A 24,007-nucleotide genomic window follows, 5' to 3' on the forward strand; every position below is an offset into this window, starting at 1 on the left:
CAGAGAGGAGGTCCTGAAGTTGGCAGCCTGGTGTTCAAAGAACAATCTGGCTCTGAACACCAGGAAAACCAAGGAGATCCTTGTTGACATCAGGAGGCACAGCATTGACTTACCCCCCTTTTACAGCAACAGTGAGTGTGTGGAGAGGGTCCATACCTTCTGGTTTCTCAGAGTACTTATCTCTGCTGACATCTCCTGGACAGACAACATCACAGCAGTCATCAAGAAGGCTGAGCAGCGGTTACACTTCCTGAGGGTCCTCAGAAAGCACAACCTGAACTCCAACCTGCTTCTGATCTTCTACTGCTCTTCCATTGAGAGCCTGCTGACGTACTGTATCACAGTATGGTACGGCAGCTGCACCTTGGCAGACAGGGAGAGGCTTCAGAGATTAGTAAAGGCAGCACAGAAGATCTTTGGCTGCCCTCTCCCCTACCTGATGGACATTTACACCTCCCGCTGCCTCAGCAGAGCAAAAAACATCATCAAGGACAGCTCCCACCCTGGCTCTGATCTGTTTGACCTGTTGCCCTCACAACAAGGACAAACAGACTCAATAACAGTTTTTCCCAAAAGCCAGAACCATTCTAAACTCATACATGCACTGACTACACAGCCTAACCCCCCAACCCCTGGACTTCCTTCTGTCCATCAACTGTGCAATATCCAATATCTAAATGGTACTGATAATAACTGTGCAATATCTGTATACTGTACAATATCATTACTCTCCGGGTCCAACATCCACTACTCACTACACATGGTCATCATTATTGTGCAATATTTAAATAACGTGCAATAACCCAATAGTGCAATTGTTATTTTTTCCTGTATTTAAATAATGTGCAATAACCCAGTAGTGCAATAGTTATTTATTCTTTCCATATGTATATAGCGTCGCAGAACTTTTTTGCAACTTTTTGCACCATTTGTTTATTTACTTGTTGTGTTATATATATATATATATATATATATATATATATATATATATATATATATGTGTATATGTATGTGTATATGTATGTATGTATGTGTGTGTGTGTGTGTGTGTGTGTGTGTGTGTGTCTGCGCTGAAGGAGCTGCTTTTAATCTCATTGTACATGTGTATAGTGACAATAAAAGGCATTCTATTCTATTTTAATTTTTTTATGTTATATTTATGTTTATATTGTTAATACTCAGGTGTCAGTGTTGGCCTGATTCTATTGTAGCTGTTTCTTCGCTATTCAAATCTGTTGGCATCTCTTCTAGAAGTCAGGGTTTGTTACGATGTTCTTGACCCACCCGCACCTGTTTGGAGCCTGCATGCTCCAGGATTTGATTACCCTTATTTAAAATCGCATCGCCGTAAACCTTTTATCACACCCTGTTCTAAAATTATGTAATAACCAAAATTGTGATAATAAACTCTTTAGCAAAGAAACTAGAAAATGGAAAAATGGTCTAGCTTTCAAACCAGTCACTCGACCCTCCAAACGCACCTGAATGCATGTGTACATCTTCTCACTTGTTTACTTTTTGCCTTGAAATAATTCTCAATGATTTGCTTCCAGAAACTGCAGATCTTGTTTGCTGGAGAAGGAACAAGTCGCAATTTACACAGCACTGTCCAGGGAGCCCTCATGTCTGGATGGCGAGAGGCTGAACGGCTCATGAAGTTTTACCAGACCCCTGGTGCTTCTGCTGAAAGTGAAGAGGCAACCCCAGGTACACAGTAACTTGGCTGACACTTGATGGGACTGAAAACCTGTCACAGGAAAGTAAGTAGAAATTATTGGCATTTGTGATTTGGGCTCAATCTGAGAATAACATAAATATAATCAAGCATGGCCAGCTCATTTTACTATGTCAGTATATGGCAGGGTTCAACCCCATAGAAAAATAAGAGAAAAGATCAACACTGGCAGCAGTTGAGGTCCTAAAGTATTATTAGACTGACACCTTCATCCAAGTCGGCCGACTTACAACATTTGAGATACCATTGGTTCCATTTCTTTTGTTTTTCCATTTGGAGCACAGGCAGGTCAAGTGACTTGCTCAGGGCCATATAGTGTCAGCAGTGGGATATTGGCTCACTGCCTCGGGGTCACTACTTCACACTGCCTGCTATGTTAAGAGAAAAATTAAGATTAGAAAGGATGCCTGCCTGTTTTTATGACACAGGGATATCTGGGAACCCTACAGATAAGATCTATGAGCCACAGTCGTCATTTAGGCTACACTGTATTCATACTGTACTTTCACATTTTCATTTAAAAATAGTTTTTAAGCAAAAAAAACCCACTGTCCACACTGAAATGCACAAAAATTCATATGATTTAGACCTTCGCCAATACTGGGCATGCGGCAAACTGCAAAGAGACTCTGTGGTGGACAGAGGCGTAGCTCGGGTTTTCAGCACCCGGGGACAACTGAAGATTTCGTTCACCCTCCTGTTTGCCAAAATGCAATGGGGAAGGGAAAGACAATTTTAAAAAATGTCTTTAACATAATAGTATTTTAAGAAAAAAAATTCATACAAGTCTCCGAAAATGATAACGCCGCCTCGTGTTCTTTTAAATCTAAATCCGTCATTTAGTTTTTGTAAGAAAAAAATTGTTTTCCGCATTTCAAAAAGATTTCAAAGAAAGTATATAGCAAATTATAAAGCAAAATAATTATATATTTATAAAAACTGCATTACTTACAATTTATTCGTACGAAAATATGATGGGGAAACGTCTAGACTTTTGCAGCCATCTACTAGAATACTTCACCACAGCCCAATCAATTTTCTATCAAACACATAAACACAAATCACTTGGCACACAGAAATGGCGTTTGCAACAACTTAGACAATGATACACTAAAGCCTCATGTCAGTCGCGCGACCTGTTTAATAACGTCAAAAAATGTTTATGGGTGGGAGTCAAGCATGTTCGAGTAGTGGAAGGGATAAATTACTGTCTGTTTGGTTTATAGAACTTGTACGTGCTTCGAAATCAGAAAGAGACAAAAACATAAAAAGATATCCTCATACAGATGGAGTGATGGGCTGAGTATGCGAATGTTTTTTATTTACTTTTTAGTGCGTTTAAGAATGGAAAACATTTCATTCTAAAATTTCGTAACATCAGTGCTGCGCCTCCTGGATGCTGCGCCCGGGGGCAGATGTACGATGAGCTTTAGATTTGCTGCACCCCTTGGTAAGCAGAGCGAGGTATGCAATTAATTGTATGTTGTTTCATTTGTTCTGTTTCTTTACCAGTCTGAGATTCTCTGCGTGTCGATTCTATTGAAACCCAGGGCTGCTACATTCGTAATCCAGCAAGCAATTCTCTGTGATGATATCGTACATAATCGATGTGCTGAGATGGCAATCAATCCCAGCCAACCGGGCGTAAGGCAGGAACAAAATCCCGGGCAGGGTGCCAGCCCACAGTAGGGCACACACACCTAGCACACACTAGGGACATTTTATGATCGCCAGTGCACCTAACCTGCATGTCTTTGGGCAGTGGGAGGAAGCAGACACGGGGAGAACATGAAAACTTCACGCAGGGAGGACCCGGGAAGCGAACCCAGGTCTCCTTACTGCGAGGCAGCAGCGCTACCACTGCGCCACCGTGCCGCCCACAACCCAGTAAATAACCATAAATTGCCATTAAAGAACTATTATTTTTAAGAGTATAGACAGTAGGCTACATTACTTTTTCCCCGGGGGTAATTGTAACTTTTTAAAATAATTTCAATATCCATTCACCTATGCATTCTTTCTTCTAAGATGTTCGCCGACTTTTTTGTTAGTGCAGTGTTCTGTTTCTTATACGTTTTCACGGTGTCGGAAATGCATTCTTTGCAGTGCTGATGGCAAATTTGGATCACTTCAGTTTGGTCGTATTTATTCATTTATTTATTTATTTTTACGAGGCCACACACTCAAATTAAGGAGCTGTTACTCGGATGGCCGCGTCCCCGCGTCGTGAACCCCAGCCGGACTTCGCGCGCCTCCGACTTTGCACTTCACCGCTCAGCGCATTCGGCTCCGCCCACTTTTACCCGTTAAGTCGCCGCTGTCTGTTGTCATGGTAACCTCCTCATCTGTGAATGACACCTTCTCATTCCGTGACGGCGCTGAGAGCGAAAAGGCATTTGTTTTTCCATTTGACCAAAGAAAGAAGAAAGAAAAAAAAAAAAAAAAGATTTGGAGTGTCAGGTTCAAAGCTTTCTCTGAAAACGGTAAGCCGCACTATCTTAGAATTACGGGTACGGCCAGATGCCGCTGTGTTTAACTGGAACCGAGTTGTGATTTGATTTGTATTTTAATTTTAAGAAACTCAACTTAGGAAATTGCTCATCTTTGTCAGGTCTGTGTTTTAATTAACATTTCTTTATCTGTTTTAATGTTTGAAAATGGCATGGCTTGACTAGCGATCAAGCACGTATCATTCCGTGGAGTGGACTTTTCCACTTTAAGTGGCTGCCTGCGTGAGCTCTTTTTCCACGCTTACCCAAATAGAACCACCAATAAGAATTTTGCTACAAATGACACGTGGATTGAGAAACGAAAGGAATAACAAACGAGGCAGAATCAGTTATCTGAAAAGTTGAAATAATAATTAATGAAATAATAACATAACAGAAGGTTTGCATTTAATAGTATTTTAATACTTGAAGTGTCACATGGACATTGATCGACCATCCATTAACATTTAAATTTTCTCATACTGGACGGTCCAGGACTGAAAATACACCAGTGCCTTACGACGGTCGTGCAGGTGTTACCTATTTGATATCGTTCCGTGAACTTAACTTTATAAGCATTTGTGTAACCCGCTTAAGCAGGTGTGGGAACTGATGGCGTCTGTTTGCCATACGAGCGCCGATTTACTGTGTAACACTAACCTGATCTTTCGAGATGACTCTCCGATATAGTGATCTTCTCCATAGACGGTATGCTAAAGCCTGGCACTTAAAGGTGCCAAAGTGGCTGTTCCCAGGATAGTTCAAGAACGAACGTGTATATATTAGATCCGAAACATGCTCGATTAATAGCCATGAATATGTGATATCGGGTTTGTGGCACACCAATGGAGTCGGGATTTTTTTAAAGGACTCTTACTGTATACAAGCACACAGACTAACGCCAGGTTTTCTTTGATCTGTTATATCCTGCTACGTATACTGCTTCTCATTAAATATTTCTCTTATTTCCACATATCACTCAACAAATAAACTAATAGGAAAGTTCACTCTATGGCTGTATTAACTAAAAATATATTTTTTTTATGTTCATGACTGTCCAATATTTGCATAAAGCTCCGCCTCTTTTGTCGAGCGCACCTTCTAAAAGATCCCCACAGTTCTGTGTACTTGGAAGACTTTTAGTAAATTGATTTGGGTTTTTTTCCAAATGCCAGGGGTTTTAATTAATTAATCCTTTTTTGTGTGTGGAGTGTCTTAACAACCATTTAAAACCCAAACAACCAAATCCACAGGCAAAAAACTCCTCCTAGAATGCAATGGCTCTACAAGAATCCACAGAAACCAGTAAAGAGCCATTAAAGACGCTTCATTCATAAGAGCGTGTGCGGGTGCTTTAATGGACTGAGATCTGCTGACTGTGGAGGCCGTTTGAGTCCAGTGAACTCATTGTCATGTTCAAGAAACTAGCTGGAGATGAGTTGAGCTTTGTGGCATGGCACTGGAAGGAGCCATCTGAAGATAGGTACGCTGCAGGCATAAAGGGATGGACATGGTCAGCAACAATACTCAGGTTGTGGCATTTAAACGATGCTCAGTTTGTGGGACCCAAATTGTGCCAAGCAAATATCCCCCACACCATTACACCAGCAGCAGCAGCGAGTTACAAATAAAGACTGAAACTAACAGCTATCTTCATTGAGAATTTATTGGCTATGGATCAGCAGTAAAAGTTAATCAGGTTTGGTGGACCGATAACCCACACAAACTTTGGGATGACGATAATCAGTCCCGCTATATCCTAACACAGGGTCACAGGGGCCTGCTGAAGCCAATCCCAGCCATCACAGGGCAGGAACAAACCCCCAGGCAGGGTGCCAGCCCACTGCAGGGTACACACACACACACACACACCAGGGACAATTTATGATTGCCAATGCACCTACCCTGCATGTGTTTGGACTGTGGGAGGAAACCGGAGCACCCAGAGGAAACCCACGCAGACACGGGGAGAAAACATGCAAACACCACACGGGGAGCCTGGCAAGTGAACCCAGGTCTCTTACTGCGAGGCAGCAGTGCTACCACTGCACCACTGTGCCGCCGGGGCTTACACAGCTAGTCTTATATATAAACGTCTGTCTGTCTGTCCGTCCCAGAAGTGAAAGGTGGAGTTGGAGTGAGGGCTCCACCTCAGAGGAAACAGAAAACTCGCTTAGCTGCTAATAACACAAGCAATGCGAGCACATCGGCAAAATGAATCCTCCTAGCAGAGAGATGCCCAAAGAAGTTCCTTTCAATTACTGGACATCTCTACATTTCAGGTTTTTTTTTCTGATGATTTCAGTAGTTCCTGGGATCCCAGGCTTTTTACTGCACAGGGTTATATAGCTAGTCTTCTATACTGTATAAACGTCTACATGTGTAAGTGTGTGTGTCTGTCTGTCCAGCCTGGATGGATGGATAGATAGAGGAAATCTTGCTTTTTACAGAAGCTCTTTAAATAGATATATGCGTACATAGGTAGACAGATAAATATATAGATATATACACACATACACTATGGTCTGAAAACACACCAGAATGACTACAAAGCAAGAAATTTTAAAAAGAAAGAAAACTTCTGACTTGGCTGTCACATCCCAGTGAGGCACTGTGAAGATGTGGTACTGTTGATATAAACGAGCTCCAGTTACATTTCTTGCTGAATAATTTGTCCTCGGTGTTGGTGCATCAGAGAGAGGATGTCTAGCTTTGTTCATAATGGCGCTCAGTTTTGTTTTAATTCTCTCCTTTGCTACAAACCCTTTGGGGGTCCAGAGTTTGTCCTATAATTAGGCCTCTCCTTTTAATTAGCTTGTTGAGTCGGTGGTCCTCTCTTGAAGTGATGTGACCAGCTCAGCACATCACAGCATAGAATATCACACTGACCATCACAGAGGTGTAGAAGATGTGAAGAATGTTACTACCCGCAACAAAGCAGTGCAATCTCCTGAGAAAAGAGAGCCGGCTCTGCCCTTTCTTATTTAGCTCCTCTGTGTTACCAGACAAGCCAAACCTGTCATTAATGTGGACATCCAAGTATTTTTAGGAGTGGACCACCTCAACATCCACTCCTTGAATAGTGACCAGATGTGGAGCGTCTTCGGTACGGTGAAAGTCACTAAGCCGTTCCTTGGTTTTGCTGATGTTGAATTGCAGACAATTCTTAAAGTTCTCCCCCTGACTCCTCACCTGTGTCTCATCCCCCTTTATCAACAAGTACAGAATCACCTAAGAATTTCTGTAGGTGACCTGATCTGCTGTTATATGGATAGTCTGAGGTGTACAAGGTGGACATAAAGGCAGGCAGGCCTGTTCCTTGTGGTGCTCCAGTGTCTCTCACACAGTCCTTGAGTCTCACACACCAGACAGTCCATCTTCAGGACCCCACAGGCTTACCCACCTGCACATCTCTGAGTTTAGCCCTTAACAGGGATGGCTGGACGGTACTGAAAGCGCTGGAGAAATCAAAATACATGATCCTCATAGTGCAGTCAGTTTTGTCCAGAACTATAGAAATATATAAATAATTTTACTGTACACTTTTGATTTCTAAGTTGCTTTAGAAATACCGTAAAGTAAAACAATGTCATGTTATGAAAATACAAACTTCATATATTACATTTATCATTACTTGATCACTGATATATGTTCAGCCTTTGGCTCCTTCTTTTTTAGTTTATTAATATTAAAGTCTATAAACACACCTAAAATTGCCTGCACTCTTCGACAAGCTGGACGTTCATCTTCATCAGACCGTGACGGCAGATTAATCATCTCCAAGGTAACTCCGATGATTTACCGTTTTCTGTTGGAGGCCCTCTGAAGCATTCATCGGAAATCTTTCTGTCCTTTTCACATCATTAGAGTTGCCATTAAGACAATAAAATACTGAGGTTTTCTGAGTATGACCGCGACACGAGGCTGCTGTCCCAATTGCCAGATCAGAATGGAGGTGAATGGAGAGCTGCGTCCTTCATTCATTTACTCAAGGAGGTCGTGCCCTGTGCTCTTTAAAGTGCAAGGCACAGTAGACCTTGAGACAATATTGTTGTGAAGGATGCAGCTATTTTAAAAATATTTTTCTATATACTTTTTATATCTTTATGCATATGCAAGCTCTATTATATACAATCCAGGGAAGTAGTAAGTAACTATTGACTTTTTCAATGTATTTGAACTGGCAAACTGTTGATCTTCATGCAAATGGCGCCTACAGATAAAGGTGATTTACTTGAATACAATTTGTCTAAGGTGTGCCTTTTCAATCAATTTTCAACAAAATTATCAATAGATGTGATGGTCTTCTGTGGAAGAGCAAGTCCACCCTCGGTATTAGAAGTTGCTGTTGCCCCCTTTAGCAGTGATGACTCCTTGTAGTTGTTCTGCATAACTGTCCACCAGTGACATTTTTGACTTCGCCTCCATGCAAAATTCCTCCAGTGGCAAGATGTTTGTGTATTTTCTTGCTTGTTCTGCTTGTTTCAACATTTCAGTGGGATTCAAATCACTTTCACTGGCCAGTCCGTAAACTTCCAGTTCTTTTTTTCTCCTTGGCACATTTTAGTTTCAGCTTTCTGACAGACGGCATCACATACTCCTTCAAGCACACTTTAAAAGAATGGCAAATTCATAGTTGACTCCAAAGTTGTTGCTTTTTTTTGTTGTTGTAAAAAAAAAAAAAAAATACATTTTATTGAATTTATTAAAAACAAATAACATTCCATACAAGCAAGTCAAATTTTACAAAACTAAGTTTAGATCGAATCAACCCCCACCCATGAGAAAGAGAGCTAGGCCAACAAAGTAAAACCTTTAATAGTATTAAAAGTAAATAAATAAATACAATACAATAAATAAGGGAAGAGAATCCTTTTCCCCAACTTAAGTGCTTATTCTAAAATGTTATTGATTAGATCCTGCCAGGTTTTGAAAAAGTTTTGCACAGATCCTTGAAGATACTTTTATATCTCTTTAATTCGTGATAGAGACCTTTAACATTCCAGCTCACAAAGTTAACTGTTTGGTCATGGAGACATTGCTTCTGAACTTTTGTTGACATTTTGTAATCTTAATTTAAGATAGTACATTATTACATAAGACAGCTTTGACCTTAATTTCCAATTTTTACAGGAGTTATTACCATGAAGCCTATTGTTATGTTGGCTCTTACAATTACAAGGATTAAAAGGATAGATTAGAAATAGCTTGCCCTCTTTCTTACCCCCTCCTAGTAGACTCCAAATTTGACCGCAAACTGTCCAGGCCATGACACTGCAAAGCAACATCGAACCCAACCATTACATTTCCACCATGATGCTTCACAGTTATGAGGTTCTTCTCCTGAAACGCTGTCTTTGGTTTGCACTGTTATTGTGGCCACACAACTCTATCTTTGATTCACCTGCCCAGAGCATTTGTTCTATAAGGCCTGGACTTTGCAGAGATGTTCAATGCCAAACTGTACTTTTGCTGTAATGTTTTCTTTGGACAGTAAAGGTTTTCTCCTGGCACACCTTACTTGAAGGTCCAATTTCTCTTTCTGAGGGTAGATGCATGCACTTTTGCTAGAGTTACTGTTGTGGAGAAATCTTCAGAAAAAGTGAGCAGATTTGTATTAAATCTATATAATGTACTAGCCAACCCGCGGCGTACCATATGCCGCATAATCAGGCCGGTTTTTTAATGATTTTTAAGCACAGGGAGAAAATGAACATTTGAAAAATCGATAATGTAATAAATCGGCAAGAAAAGCAACATTATAACAATGCACGGAACGAACCAACACACAATCGTCCATGACTGAAAACTGGCGGACCGCCATCCCTCATGTGCCTACCTCCAACTCGTCACTTGAGCCGTTGTCGTCTTTGCACAGTCCAGATGCACGTGTGACTCACATAGACTTTCCGTGTTCCTGCAGGAGCACCTAAGAAGACGCATGTTTGCCGCGGATGCGAATTGCTGTGTGTAGCGTGTAAAACAGTTTGCTATGGTGCACGGTCGTGTGTCGTAACCGAAAACTCGGGTTTTTAAAGACTGCTTACTTCATTGTGTTTTAACCTCAGTTGTAAAGGATTGTTTTAAGGATACCATGGGATACCCCTCGCAAACCGTTTTACACGCTGCATATGGCGATTCACCTCCGAAAGAAACATGCCTCTATGAACAGTCAACATGGCTCGGAGGTGCCAGGAGTTGGTGGGCATGGCTCCTTCCTGCGTGTGCCATAGGTGTCTTACTTGTCGGCGGCTCAGTGAATCCACGCCCCTTCCGGCGTGCTTTCCATGGTTGTCTTGCGTTAGTGAGTTTATATATATATATATATATATATATATATATATATATATATATATATATACTAATAAAAGGCAAAGCCCTCACTCATTGACTAATCACTAATTCTCCAACTTCCCGTGTGGGTGGAAGGCTGAAATTTGGCAGGTTCATTCCTTACAGCTTCCTTACAAAAGTTGGGCAGGTTTTATATCGAAATTCTACGCGTAATGGTCATAACTGGAAGCAGTTTTTCTCCATTTACTGTAATGGAGATGAGCTTCAATGCCGTGGGGGGAGTTTCGTGTGACATCATCATGCCTCCCACGTAATCACGCGGTACATAGAAAACCAGGAAGACCTCCAAAAGCACTGAAGAAAACATGCATTATATAATTGAGAAGGCAGCGAAACAATAAGAAGCGGCGAGTGACATATACAACCATATTCATGAGTTCTGCTACTTCGGAAACAAAGCACGATGTAAACCTAAACTTTAAATTAAGTTCATAGACAGGCTGCCGCTGGCGTTTGTAATTTAGTGCCTGCCCATATAAGGCCGTCCGTCAGCGGCAATCCAATAGCAAACTGCCACGGGTAAATATTCACGGGTGAAGGACTGTGCTTATGGAGAGGAAGATGAGATGGTCAGGGTGGTGTTTGACACAAACTCAGCGAAACTGCGAGAGAAAGTTTTAAGTGCCAGGACTAAGGTAACATTAAATACAGCCATGGACATAGCGAGATGGCACCAGCACAGCTGGGAACCTTCGATGCATGTACACCGAGCGCTCACGTGAACTGGCGCGTGCACAGATAAAAGCAACAGTTCCAAAGAGTGCTGAACAAAACCGAATTACACAATTGAAAAGGCAGCAAAAAATATGAAGCATCTGATACATACAAGCATATTCATAAATCCAACTACTGCGGAAACAAAGCACACGTTGGAAAAGTCAATGTCCGCTAAAGGAAGACAGTGTAAAAAACCCGTGCATGCAGTGTGTCAGGTCTCAGATAAAGAAGAAGACGAGCTGTTTATTGATGCAGTAAGAACGAATCGATGAATGAAACCTGTCATCTTTACAGCGATTGACAAACACGGAATGTAACTTGAACACAACACATCCTACAAATACGAACCTGATTGAAAGAAATAATGATAATCAAATCCTTGATGACAGCAACACTCAGTAACACTCACAAAACAAATACTGTATATTGACAGTCATGTTACGTTATTTTTAAAATGTTCCCTTTTCTTTTCTAGCTTTTTAACACACTACTTCTCGCTGCGATACGGGTATATATATATATATATATATATATATATATATATATATATATATATATATATATATATATATATATCCCGATCTACATACTCGAATAATGGATACTTTATTAGCCATCAATGATTGTTTTGGTAAAGCCATACTCAGTGTATTCATTAGATGAGCGGTAAAAAGTAAGAGCGAGGGAGGATGACTTATTGAGGCATGCAGGCTGTAGTGCGCGTCAACTCTATCTGAATTGCGATCACATTTGAAAAATATATCTTTTCAAGTTCTATTTAGTCCATATGTGTCAAACTCAAGGGCAGGGGCCACATCCGCCCGCGTGTAATTATATCCGCCCCGAGATCATTTTATATACTGTATTATTGTTATTAAAGCCGGGTATATGAAGCGCTGGTAACACAATAAACTACAGATCCCATAATGCAGCGCTTCAGCTGCCTTGCCAACACTTACGCGTTAATCAAGTCTACCTTATGATGCTGCAAGTTATTGCGAAGCTAGCTCACACGATGCTGAAGAGAAAAGTTGATTCTGAAAATAGAGCCTTTAAAAACCGATGGGAGGCTGAGTATATGTTTACTGAACCCGTGTGTCTCATTTGTGGAGCTAATGTGGCTGTAATTACAGAATTTAATCTAAGACGGCACTATGAGACAAAACATCAGGGTAACCTGAATGCAATGCAGAAGATACAGAAAGCTGCATAATTAAATAAGAATCTGACACTTCAGCGGACGTTTTAACCGTGCACAATCACAAAGTGATTTCAAGTGAAGCTGCTTTTATGGGAGACACAAATGCACCAGTGCACTTTGCCCCACTTTCCCTGTTGCCAAGTAATGTTAAACCAAGTCGTCACTACGGTGTTCCCAAATACGCACTTTGCTGATAAACTGAGCGCACTGAGTTTGCACGCGCTTTGGTGACTTTGAAGAACAAAAAAAGTCCGTCTACATGCGGCTCGAACCTTGTGCATGTTTGGTAGCACATATCTGTGTGAGAAGCTCTTCTCAGTGATAAAGACTAACAAAACAGCACACAGGAGTCGCCTCACTGATGAGCACCTGCAATCCATCCTGAGAATCTCCACAACACAGAACCTCACAGCAAACAGAAACGAACCTGTGGCCAAAAAAAGATGCCAGGCGTCCAGCTCTAAAATGACATATGAGCAAAGACAACTGAATGATTTGATTTGTTATTGCTGAAAGGAACACATTTTATTTATATTTCCAGGTTTTGTTATGCAGCATGTTCATATTTGAATTTGTATAATTTTGACAGGATATATTTTTATGGAGAGCAAAATCTTTTGGGATATTTAAAATCTAAGTTTATTTTTATATAAAATTACATAAGAGTAAAGAAATTTGAATGTTTGTTCTTTTAACGTTTACTTTATTTCTAACTTGTATAATTTAGACAGGATATATTTTTATGGAGAGCAAAATATTATAAGTTGTTTAAGGTTTGAGTTGATTTATTCACAAATAATATTCCTGTCTGTTTTTACCATTCCTACCAAAGATATTTCTGTCGACTAAATAAAAATTCCTTCTATTTAAAATTTAAATAGAACTTGAACAAATACGATAGTTCATAATATCCACAGAGACTTGCGTAAGAGCGGGAGTTATCCGTTTTAACAAGCAGCGTATTGCACTGATCTGAAATAGCTGTGTGTGTATATATAGATATGTATGTATGTGTATATATATGTGTGTGTATGTATTTATGTGTGTGTGTATATGTATGTGTATATATGTAGATATATATATGTATATATGTGTATATGTATAGATATGTATATATATATATATATATGTTTATGTGTGTGTGTGTAAATATATATGACAACAACACTCATCACTCACAACAGTGACAAAACAATTACATTGACAATCAGGTTACGTTATTTTCAAAATGTTTCCTTTTCTTTTTCATTGCTTCTTTAACACACTACTTCTCCGCTGCGAAGCGCGAGTATTTTGCTAGTATATATATATATATATATATTTTGTTGTAGAGCACAGAAGGTCGACTCAGTGTTTATTTCAGTTCCAATCACGAAACATCCCTGTTTCGTACATATTTCTCGTCACCCACTTTACATGTTGTTTTCGTAATAGTGACTTCATGCTGTACCTGTTTTCATAACAATTACCTCTCCTTGTAAATTTCTTTCTCCTAATAATCATCAGTCATTTTATAACAATCATTAGGGCTCAAAGGTCGTACTTGCCACCTGGCCCTGAGATGACCATCACCTGATCATGTTTTATATTCCTAATTTTGAGCTAATAAAAATTGGTCATCCTCATTAAGTTGGAACTAGGGTGGCCGACATATGAGAAATTGAACTGTTCAATTAATAATTGCTTGCTGTATCAGCATCCAGTAAGACTAAAATCATAGGCAGCTGCGATGGTAAGTACAGCACACATCTTCACTGATAAGGGCTAAGCTGCTAGAGCTGGAAGCAGGATAAGTGGCCATGAGTTGGCTAACAGAGTGCTAAAGCCTTATTAATTAGCCCTTAAATTCTTATATTGCTCAAAGCTAACCAATACACAGTGAACCCTCGTTTATCACGGTTAATCCGTTCCAGACTCTACCGTGATAAATGAATTTTTCGCGAAGTAGGATTCTTTATTTATAAATCGAATATTTTTGCAGTTAGAGTATAGAAAACCTGTTTATGACCTTCTAAATACGTTTTTTAACATTATTAGAGCCCTCTAGACATGAAATAACACCCTTTAGTCACCATTACACTCGTATTACCCAATATATTAGACAAAATAAGAGAAGATAAGACATATTAGACATTACAAATATCATATTACTAGGCGCACTCGCCTTTTAAGGCGACCGACTTTTATGCGCTCCATGTGTACATCAGGCATGTAAGTGTAGAGAATGAGAACATCAAAGTGCCCATTCATAACATCTCCCGAAAACCTAAGTTTTTTTTTTATCTCCTCAAGTGCCTGTCCAAAGTCGTACAATGTCAGCCCGAATCTGTACCGCTAAAGACGGAGTTTCATGCACTAAATAAGCTATAGATGAGAATAAGCAAGCACCATCTCCCCTGATATTTACTACTCGGTGAGGCATTTGTACTCCACCAGCATTAATTATTTCCAAAGACATAATTTTGTCTATTTTTCCAGCGCATTGCGCACAAAAGCAAGGGAACGATGACAGCACCAGAACTCTGCTCACATCGCGTTGCCGTGCACCTCAAGCCGCAAGTAGTAAGTCTGTGATAAGCGGAATACCGCTACGCTTTGCACTCACGGGACGGAAGGACAATCCCGAACGATTTTATATAGTATATTATTGTACTGTACATTTAATTGCACACAACCACTAACCTATGAAGGCACAACCTCAGTAGGAGAGTCTTCAGAGGTGGTGCAGTATCTTCAGCAGGTGCGTTGTTGTCTTGAGTGAAGGAGTACTAGGAGTAGGCAGTGGGTGTCTGGGTGCGCGGCTGAAGAACATCTTGATAGGCAGTTGCTGGCGCTGTCTTTTCATATGCGTGAGGAGGCTTTTGTAGGGTATTGCCATCTTTAATCATATCCAAGAGTTTCACCTTCTCCTGGATAGTAAGCATCTTCCTCCAGCGCTTAGTTTTATTGTCAGAAGGCTTAGAAGAAGCAGCACGTTTAGAAGCCATCGTAGGGCTTAGATAAAAGTTCTCAGAAAGCGCATGCGTAGTGACGTAAGCGTGTATGAGAAAAAAATCGCGATAGAGTGAAGCCGCAAAAGTCGAAGCGTGATATAGCGAGGGATCACTGTAATACATTTTGCTTTACGTTGATTAATTAAGATATTGATTCATGAGGAAGCATTGACGTATGAACATAAATGCTATCTAGAATGTATGTATACAATGCCGATGTGACAGCCTGTGAGCACAGGCAGCTGCGTCGTTAGGCAGTGGTGCCCTGCCACATACGGTCTGGCTTACCAGCACGGGGGCTTAGCCGCTGGAGATGAACGCAGACGGCTGTTTTGATAATCGATTCTTAAACTCCTGTATAGTTCAAACTAGCTAACAAAGTACAGCTTGCCTTTAATCTGATCATCTAGAATATTCGTAAGCCTTAATATATAAATTTAAATGCCATTTTAAAAAATGCTTCTACGTTTAAAGTTTTTATGCGCTAGCTTGCAAGGTTACTTAGATTTTTTTCTTTAAGTTTATGGGCCATGAAGGTTTGCAGAAACTGGTTTAGACTTTGGTGAGTCAAAAGGCCCAGCAGAGCCACCATGTCCCCAAAACTAAAGCAGTTCCCTCCAAAAACACAGCGTTCTTGGGTCATAAAAACAAAGCAAGTGAAAAACAAGCCACATAAAAAACAAAAATCAGCGGCCTGTAAAATAATAGTGTCTGTCTAAGCCACTTAAAAAGATGTCAAGCAGCTCCTTTAAATATTCAATAGTTCTAAAACCAATAACAAGGCATATTAATCCTTGGTCTAAACCTCAACGTTACCTGTAGTGCTGCCATCATATAGCACTTGTAATCCCACCAGGGCATTAGCTGGTGGGCTTATTACAAGTCTCCCGTGTTTAGGTTAGCATGGGTTGTGCAAGGAGCTGCTACGTCGGTGTCTGAAGTCAACCATGTGTTGCCAGGACAGTTTCTAGCTCTATCCAATGCTAAAATGGATATAGAGGGTGGGTGAAAGGAAAGAACATCTAGCAACACAATATGAGAAGAACTTGAGAGCCGTGGTGGAGTTATCCCAGTATGCACCTCTGCTGCAGAAGTTTGCCGGCCCCATGCAGTAAGCCCACAGAAGTGGAGCAGAAATGGGGAGAGATGTATAATCTTACGTGAGGAGTAATATGTAGATGGTTTGCCTTTTTGAGAAATGTTTGATTTCAAATATTTAGCAGCCAGTCTTTTTAAATCCCTTGCGAGACTCCTAGGCATCTACCACCATCTTTCTGGTGACCTTAGGGAGTTCTTTTGATCGTGGCATGATGACGTCACACACATCAATTGCCAAATGAACACTGGACCCTCAATATCTGTAATTTATATAAGACAGGGCACACCTGCATGCTCCCTAGGGAGGTTCAAATCATTTAGCACATATACATGTGGTGGTTCGATAACCTGATTATTCCCAGAAACCTGATATCTGTCTCAATATTTCAGAAATAGCTAAGTTTATATTGATGAGCTCAACATACAGTGCTAAGTCTCAGCAACACAATCTCAAGTAGGATAACATGTTAAAAGTTAGGGCTCATTTATACTTCACGCTCAGAACACATACACATACACATCATGGCTGCCATGCATGCCCAGCATTCATTTGTCATGTCCTCTGAGCAGGTCATCAGAAATTAACGCCACGCATGCAACCAGCAAAAAGTTGGGGGGTGCAGTGTAATAAAAGTCAGAATGTGACATCAGAGTCTTTATTAACTATCTACATGTGACAGAAAGCTGCTTTGAGAATCCTACAGGATTCGATGTTTGATGAATGGTTCGATGTGGTGAAGCAAAAATGCTGACATACAGATGCATTTGTGGTGCTTTTATATTCAAGCGTTGCATATTCCCAGTCGTAATGACACGATACATTTTAAAAGTCTCACATACCGTCTTTTGTACCGCCTTTTTTTCCTGAGGCTTCCTCCTGACCTGACATTAGCAGCAAACAGCAATAGGTCACGAAAAAGAACACATTAAATGTATGATATTCCAGCTCTCTGCACATTTTGAATCCTTGGATTTAAACTTATCACTTTCATGATAAAATGCATTAAAGTATGTATGTTACATTTTACAGATATATCGTTAATTTAGTTTAAATAATGAATACTGTTAATAATTACAAACATGAGGTTGACACAGTGGTGGAGCGGTAGCACTGCTCTCTTGCAGGGAGTCACGTCACTGGTGTTCCCTGCCTGGAGTTTGCATGTTTTCCTGCTGGTTTTCCACCGTGTGCTCCAGTTTTCTTCCAAAGATATGCAGATCTGGTGACGCTAAAATGACGCCAGTGTGCATGAGTGCTTGTATTCACCTTGCGATGAGCTGATGCCCTGTCCAGGGATTGTTTCTGCCTCATGCCCAATGCTAGCTGGAATGGACACATCCCTGGATTGATGGATTTAATCATTAAATATCCTTTTCGGAGATATTGCGGTATCATCGGAATTTAATGGGTGTTTAAGGCAATTCACAACACAGCGAAGCCGAACCTGTTCTCACCGTGATAATATCTCGCACTGCCACCTGGTGGATTCCTCCAGATTTACATAAAGTACGTGTGCAAGTATAAACAGTAAAACGTTTGCGTAGCACAAGAGTTCCCAAAGTGGTCGATTTGAACTTTCTAGGAGTCGATAGTTTCAATAAAAATGTGGGTCGATGACCGCAAAAATAGACCCCCTTACTACTGCTATTTGTTTGTTACTTGAAAATATCTATGATTCCATTAGGCATCTAATTAAGAAGTAAAATAATTCAAAAAAACACTTTTTTGATAAAAACACATTACATACCAAACTTGTGAACGAAAAGTTAAAATGTGTCATTAAAAGAGTCACACGTAAGAATGCATGAAAATACATGTAGCACAAGCATGTCTGTGCATTGTCTTATTGAACGTATCAAAGCAAGTGCGAACATGAAAAACCGTTGCATGTCCACATTTGCTCGCTGTGGGACAAGACGACGGATATTCGATATTAGCAGAATCTATTAGTTTTGTACGGTCATGCTTTCATAAAACACTATAAATTGGTTCCTTTGATGTGACATGTACTTATTTGTGATTTGAACTCTGAATATAATTATTGAGGAGCAGTACTACGAAAAAGAAAACCAGAGGACACAGTTTATTTATTCGAGTTTGAACAAAGTTCTGTTTCAAGTAAGTACATACTTTACTGTTTTTTTTTTTATCACATGGGCTGTCAAAATTGTTTGTTAATAAAAGTTTTTATTTCTTCAGATAATAATATGACTGAACCAAAAAAGAAATGCAGACAGTACAGCTTGGACTATTTGTACTTATTTTGAATTTTCAGATTTATTTCATAAATGTCAAAAATGTAAAAAAAAAAACTCTGCTCACATTTTTTTGCTTTAATTTTCGTTAGTGCAGGTTTCGATATTAAATGTTGCACAAGATAATGCCATATTCCATAGTCCTTTAACTTTTTCAATCATTAATTACAAGTGATTAAAATGAAAAGTTTGATATCTAGTGAAATATTTAATATCGAGTACTGTACAAATTTATTAATTTGATTAAGTAAAGTAAATGACTATGGGGTCGATGGTTTTAAACGTTTTTGGTAAAGGGGTCTGCGGCCGAAAAAAGTTTGGGAACTCTTGGCGTCCAGTGGAGCATGCGTCACGTCTCGGGAAGTATAAACCTGGCCTAACACACATTAAGTAGCCCAACTATTCTTTCAAAGAATAACATAATACAATACTTATTTCATTTAAGTAAAAGTATCAGAGTTATTATTATTGCAGCAGCACTGAGTGTAAGATAAGAAGCACATGCACCGGGTTCTTTGCAGGCCTCAATTGCATAGTCAAGTAGAAAATAGTATGCCGTGGACAATCTGGTAACAGAAACACCGTAAATAAAGAGTCAATTTGACTAAACATATTTATAAAACATAAAACACAAAAAACATTGTACCGGCGTAATGCTTATTTTTTGATTCACAGTGGCTGATGATGATATTTAACTCTTGTTTGCTTAGTTTAATGACATGGGGGGGTTTAGACTGATGAGAACTCGAGAATATTACATGCGCATGTAGACTTGGATCATTAAGAGAGCAGGGGTCTGCCTTAACCAGGTTTACATTTATTTGGCTGACACCTTTATCCAGGATTACTTACAACATTTATGATACAATTAGTTACATTTCTTTTTGGTTTTCCAATTGGAGCACAGGCAGGTCAAGTGACTTGCTCAGGGTCACACAGTGGTGTCAGTAGTGGGATTTGAACCCACAAAGTTACCACAACCACTACACCACACTGCCTGCAGTTATTCACCTTAACCTGGAATCTCACACAGACACTGGGAGAAGGTGCAGATTCTAAATAGGCAAGAAATAGCCAAGGCCAGGAATTGAACACACGGCATTAGATCCATCTGGTATCAGTTCTAGCCAGTGCACCACCATGCCACCTATTAGACTTTAATAAATATCTCTATTATAAAAAAAAAGCAAAAAAAAAAAAAAATCTTGGGATGAGACTGCAACAAGACGTGATCTTTTAAAGAGAGACCCAGAGACACTTTCACGTTACGCGAGATGGGCAAATCACGTCATACTTACAACAATTTTTGGAAGCAAATCCCGTGACACACATGCAGAGCAGGTTAGAGATAATGGAAGTGATGTCTGGGGGAGAAGAGAGACGAGGCAGTGACTTTAAAACGTTCGAAGTGCCACACAAAATGCAGATCATGCCGCACAGGAGCAGCAGCAGCAAATCGGCAGTTGATCGAGCAAAGAGAAGGTTAAAAAAAAAAAAAAAACTATTTGATTCCAATTGTATCACCATTTAAGAGGGGTTTCAGAGGAGCGAACACGTCTCCTTGGAGTGCGTTCAGCCCTCCTCTTCACAACGGCACGTAGCTGTAGAGTAAAGCTCACATTAGCGCAAACAAATGGAAAATATTACTTGGTGAAATAAAAGAACAGCAGAAAAGAGATCTAATAGTGTTTGAGGATGTCTGGGGGAGAAGAGCAACGAGGCAGTGACTTTAAAACGTTCGAAGTGCCACACGAAATACAGATCACGCCGCACAGGAGCAGCAGCTGATCGAGCAAAGAGGAGGTAAATAACAACTGTATTTGATTCCAATTGTATCACCATTTAAGAGCGGTTTTGGAGGACCGTCCATGTCTCCTTGGAGTGCGTTCAGCCCGCCTCTTCACAACAGCTTGTAGTGCTTGACAGGGAAAGGGTTGTTGAGTGAAGCCCCCTGGTATTTCAACAAAAAGAACTGAGGTATTTACTTTTATCTTTAGCTAATCGTGAGATTTTTTTATCTTTCAGGTGACTGAAACAGAAACCTGTCCCACCTCTGTTTAGTTATCAGCTAATCAAGGAGTAAGTATTCTTCATTATCCATCATGGCCTCCTTGCCAGCCGTCCCTGGGACACAAGAAACTTCACCTACTGCTATGCCCACGGCTTTCCTCAGCTACAGTTTGAATGAGTTGCAAGTGAGAATCCACACTGTTCTGATTGTCATAATCTTTTCTCTGGTCTGTTTCCTCCTCCTGCTGGCTTTTTTCTACGCCTTTTGCTTCCGCTGCACAATTGATCCAACGACAAAGGACCCCCAGTCCCGCAATAAATGCAGTTTGGACCGAGAGGATGCCACCTTCCAGAGAAGTTCTTCACCCTCCATGACCAACTCCATTTAATCATTTATTGAAAAGACTTGGAATTGTGAAGCCCAGTGTTCTTTTTTTTTTCTAGGAAAACAGCCAAGTGTTCAAGGTGCTAGGAAATTTTATTGCTTTGATTTTACTTTAAAAAAATTGACTAATATTTTAATCTCCTGAAAGATAATACCAAACAGGCGTGCTTACACATACACACATTATAAACAGTATTAAAGTACATACATGAAGTAAAGAGGAGGGTGCATTGTTATAGCAGCCCTCCTCATAAACAAGCAAGGATATATATATATATACTCAGCAAAAAAGAAACGTCCCTTTTTCAGGACTGTGTATTTCAACAATAATGTTTTAAAAATCCAAATAACTTTACAGATCTTCATTGTAAAGGGTTTAAACAATGTTTTCCATGCATGTTCAATTAGCCATAATCAATTAATTAACATGTACCTGTGGAATGGTCGTTAAGACCTTAACAGCTTACAGAAAGTAGGCATTTAAGGTCACAGTTCTAAAAACGCAGGACACTAAAGAGACTTGTCTACCGACTGTGAAAAACACCCAAAGAAAGATGCCCAGGGTCCCTGCTCATCTGCGTGAACGTGCATTAGGCATGCTGCAGGGAGGCATGAGGACTGCTGATGTGGCTAGGGCAATAAATTGCCATGTCCGCACTGTGAGACGCCTAAGACAGCGCTAGAGGGAGACAGGAAGGACAGCTGATCATCCTCGCAGTGGAAGAACCCGGATCTCAATCCCATTGAGCACGTCTGGGACCTGTTGGATCGCAGGGTGAGGGCTAGGGCCATTTCCCCCAGAAATGTCCAGGAACTTGCAGGTGCCTTGGTGGAAGAGTGGGGTAACATCTCACAGCAAGAACTGACAAATCTGGTCCAGTCCATGAGGAGGAGATGCACTGCAGTACTTCAAGCAGCTGGTGGTCACACCAGATACTGACTGGTACTTTTGATTTTGAGCCTCCCTTCATTCAGGGACACATTGTGAAACATTTTTAGTTTATGTCTTATGGTGTTGACTCTTTTAGTGTTCATACAAATATTTACACATTAAGTTTACTGAAAGTAAAAACAGTTGAAAGTCAGAGGACGTTTCTTTTTTTGCTGAATATATATATATAGATAAATAGATATAGAGATAGAGATATTAAATAACTAAAAAATAAACATAACAAAGCAATAAACTTGCAGCCCAACTATGTCAGTGTTTCTTAACCTTTTTGGTGTCGTGACCCACGTTTTCACATTGAACTGTGCTGAAATGAGTGTGATCGCCCGGGAGGGGGTGGTGGTTCCCCCTTCTGTGATCATCATAGTGGGGGAGTTGGGGGGTCTTCCACTTTTGTGAACAGTTTAAGATCGGTGGAGTGGCTCTACAATCCAATGCTCAACCCACTGTCATCCACTACCATTGTAATCGATAGCAACTCGTGACGCACCAGCAGCCCCCAGTCATGGAGTGATCATAAAAGTGGTAAACCGTTTTTCAGAGTAACGCCATAGGGAACTATTTTTGGTTCTAAATGAAGGTTCCATAAAGATGCATTTATCGGTTTAGATTAGTAGCATTTTCGTTAAATAACCGTGAATAGACAATAAGGGATTTGTGAAATACCAATGTATTCCTGATTTTAAAAGGACTCTTGCTGCATACAATAAATTAGGCTAAGTTCAGTTTTCTTGATCTGTCAGTAGCCTGCTTTACTTTACAAGATTTCTGTTTTGTCCACAGAGTTCCACAAATTAACAAGTTTTTCAAAGCCCAGACAACCAACTGTCCATGTAAAGAACCCTTCCCAGAATGAAACGGTTCTTTCTCAAGAAACTGTATTACAACCCTGCAAAATGTCTTTACAGAGCCACGGTTCTTAGGAGTGAAGGTGTAACTATACAGGTGTCACTACCAAGATCAGCGGTCCTCAGTCACAATCCTGGAGGGCCGCAGTGGCTGCAGCTTTTTATTCTAACTAGTTTCCTAATTAGAAAGCAGTCCATGCTGACAATGAAACTTGGTATTGAACTGGTTAGACATTTGGACATGAACCCAGCAAATGCAAACTTAAGAAGAAGAACATTCTCATAATAAATAAAACTTAAAAACCAATACTCCCCAAGACATAATTAATGCTAGACAGTACAGTATGTTGCCTTTTGATTCTTGTAAGTCTAAGCATTATCCTCTGATGAAGGTCCGTGGCAGGGGCTGAAAGCTCAGGAATAAAACCTACTTTTGATACGTGAAGGTGTAACTATACAGGTGTCACTACCAAGATCAGCGGTCCTCAGTCACAGTCCTGGAGGGCCGCAGTAGCTGCAGCTTTTTATTCTAACTAGTTTCCTAATTAGAAAGCAGTCCATGCTGACAATGAAACTTGGTATTGAACTGTTTAGCTTGTTCATGCTCGCCTTCATCCAAGAGCAATTTTAATTACTTCTGTGAGAACATTATCCATGTGTTTTGTGGACCACAATAGTTTTAAACTTAATGGTCCTTCCAGTTCTACTCTCATTCATTTCTAAACATTTTTTATCACAGATACTTCACGGTAAGCACGTTAGCCGGAGAGCTGCTGGTTTATTGGTTATCTGCATCTCATTATTAACTAATGTCTGATTAAGAAAAGAGGCAACAATTCAAACTTAAATGCAGCTGCTAAAATGTAAAATAGGCAATTAAGGGTTCTGAATGGTGACAGGCAAGAAAACTAAAATTAAGCCCAAAAAATATATTGCTTTAGTAGTAAATGAAAGGGTTCTAATTAAAAAATT

At 40.1% G+C, this 24,007-nt stretch overlaps 1 protein-coding gene across 1 annotated transcript in view; it reads left to right on the forward strand.

The window, feature by feature from the left end:
* The window catches only part of LOC120542727 (peroxisomal N(1)-acetyl-spermine/spermidine oxidase-like), an 85,385-nt gene extending 64,083 nt beyond the window's left edge, over window positions 1–21,302 (forward strand). Inside the window, exons 11-12 of the mRNA XM_039775365.1 lie at window positions 1,554–1,760; window positions 20,869–21,302. Coding sequence (XP_039631299.1) covers window positions 1,554–1,718 — 165 coding nt within the window. The 3' untranslated portion in view covers window positions 1,719–1,760; window positions 20,869–21,302. The remainder of the gene's footprint in view (window positions 1–1,553; window positions 1,761–20,868) is intronic.
* Window positions 21,303–24,007: the final 2,705 nt, after the last annotated feature.

The sequence above is a fragment of the Polypterus senegalus genome, chromosome 13, assembly GCF_016835505.1.
Source record: "Polypterus senegalus isolate Bchr_013 chromosome 13, ASM1683550v1, whole genome shotgun sequence".
NCBI lineage: Eukaryota > Metazoa > Chordata > Cladistia > Polypteriformes > Polypteridae > Polypterus > Polypterus senegalus.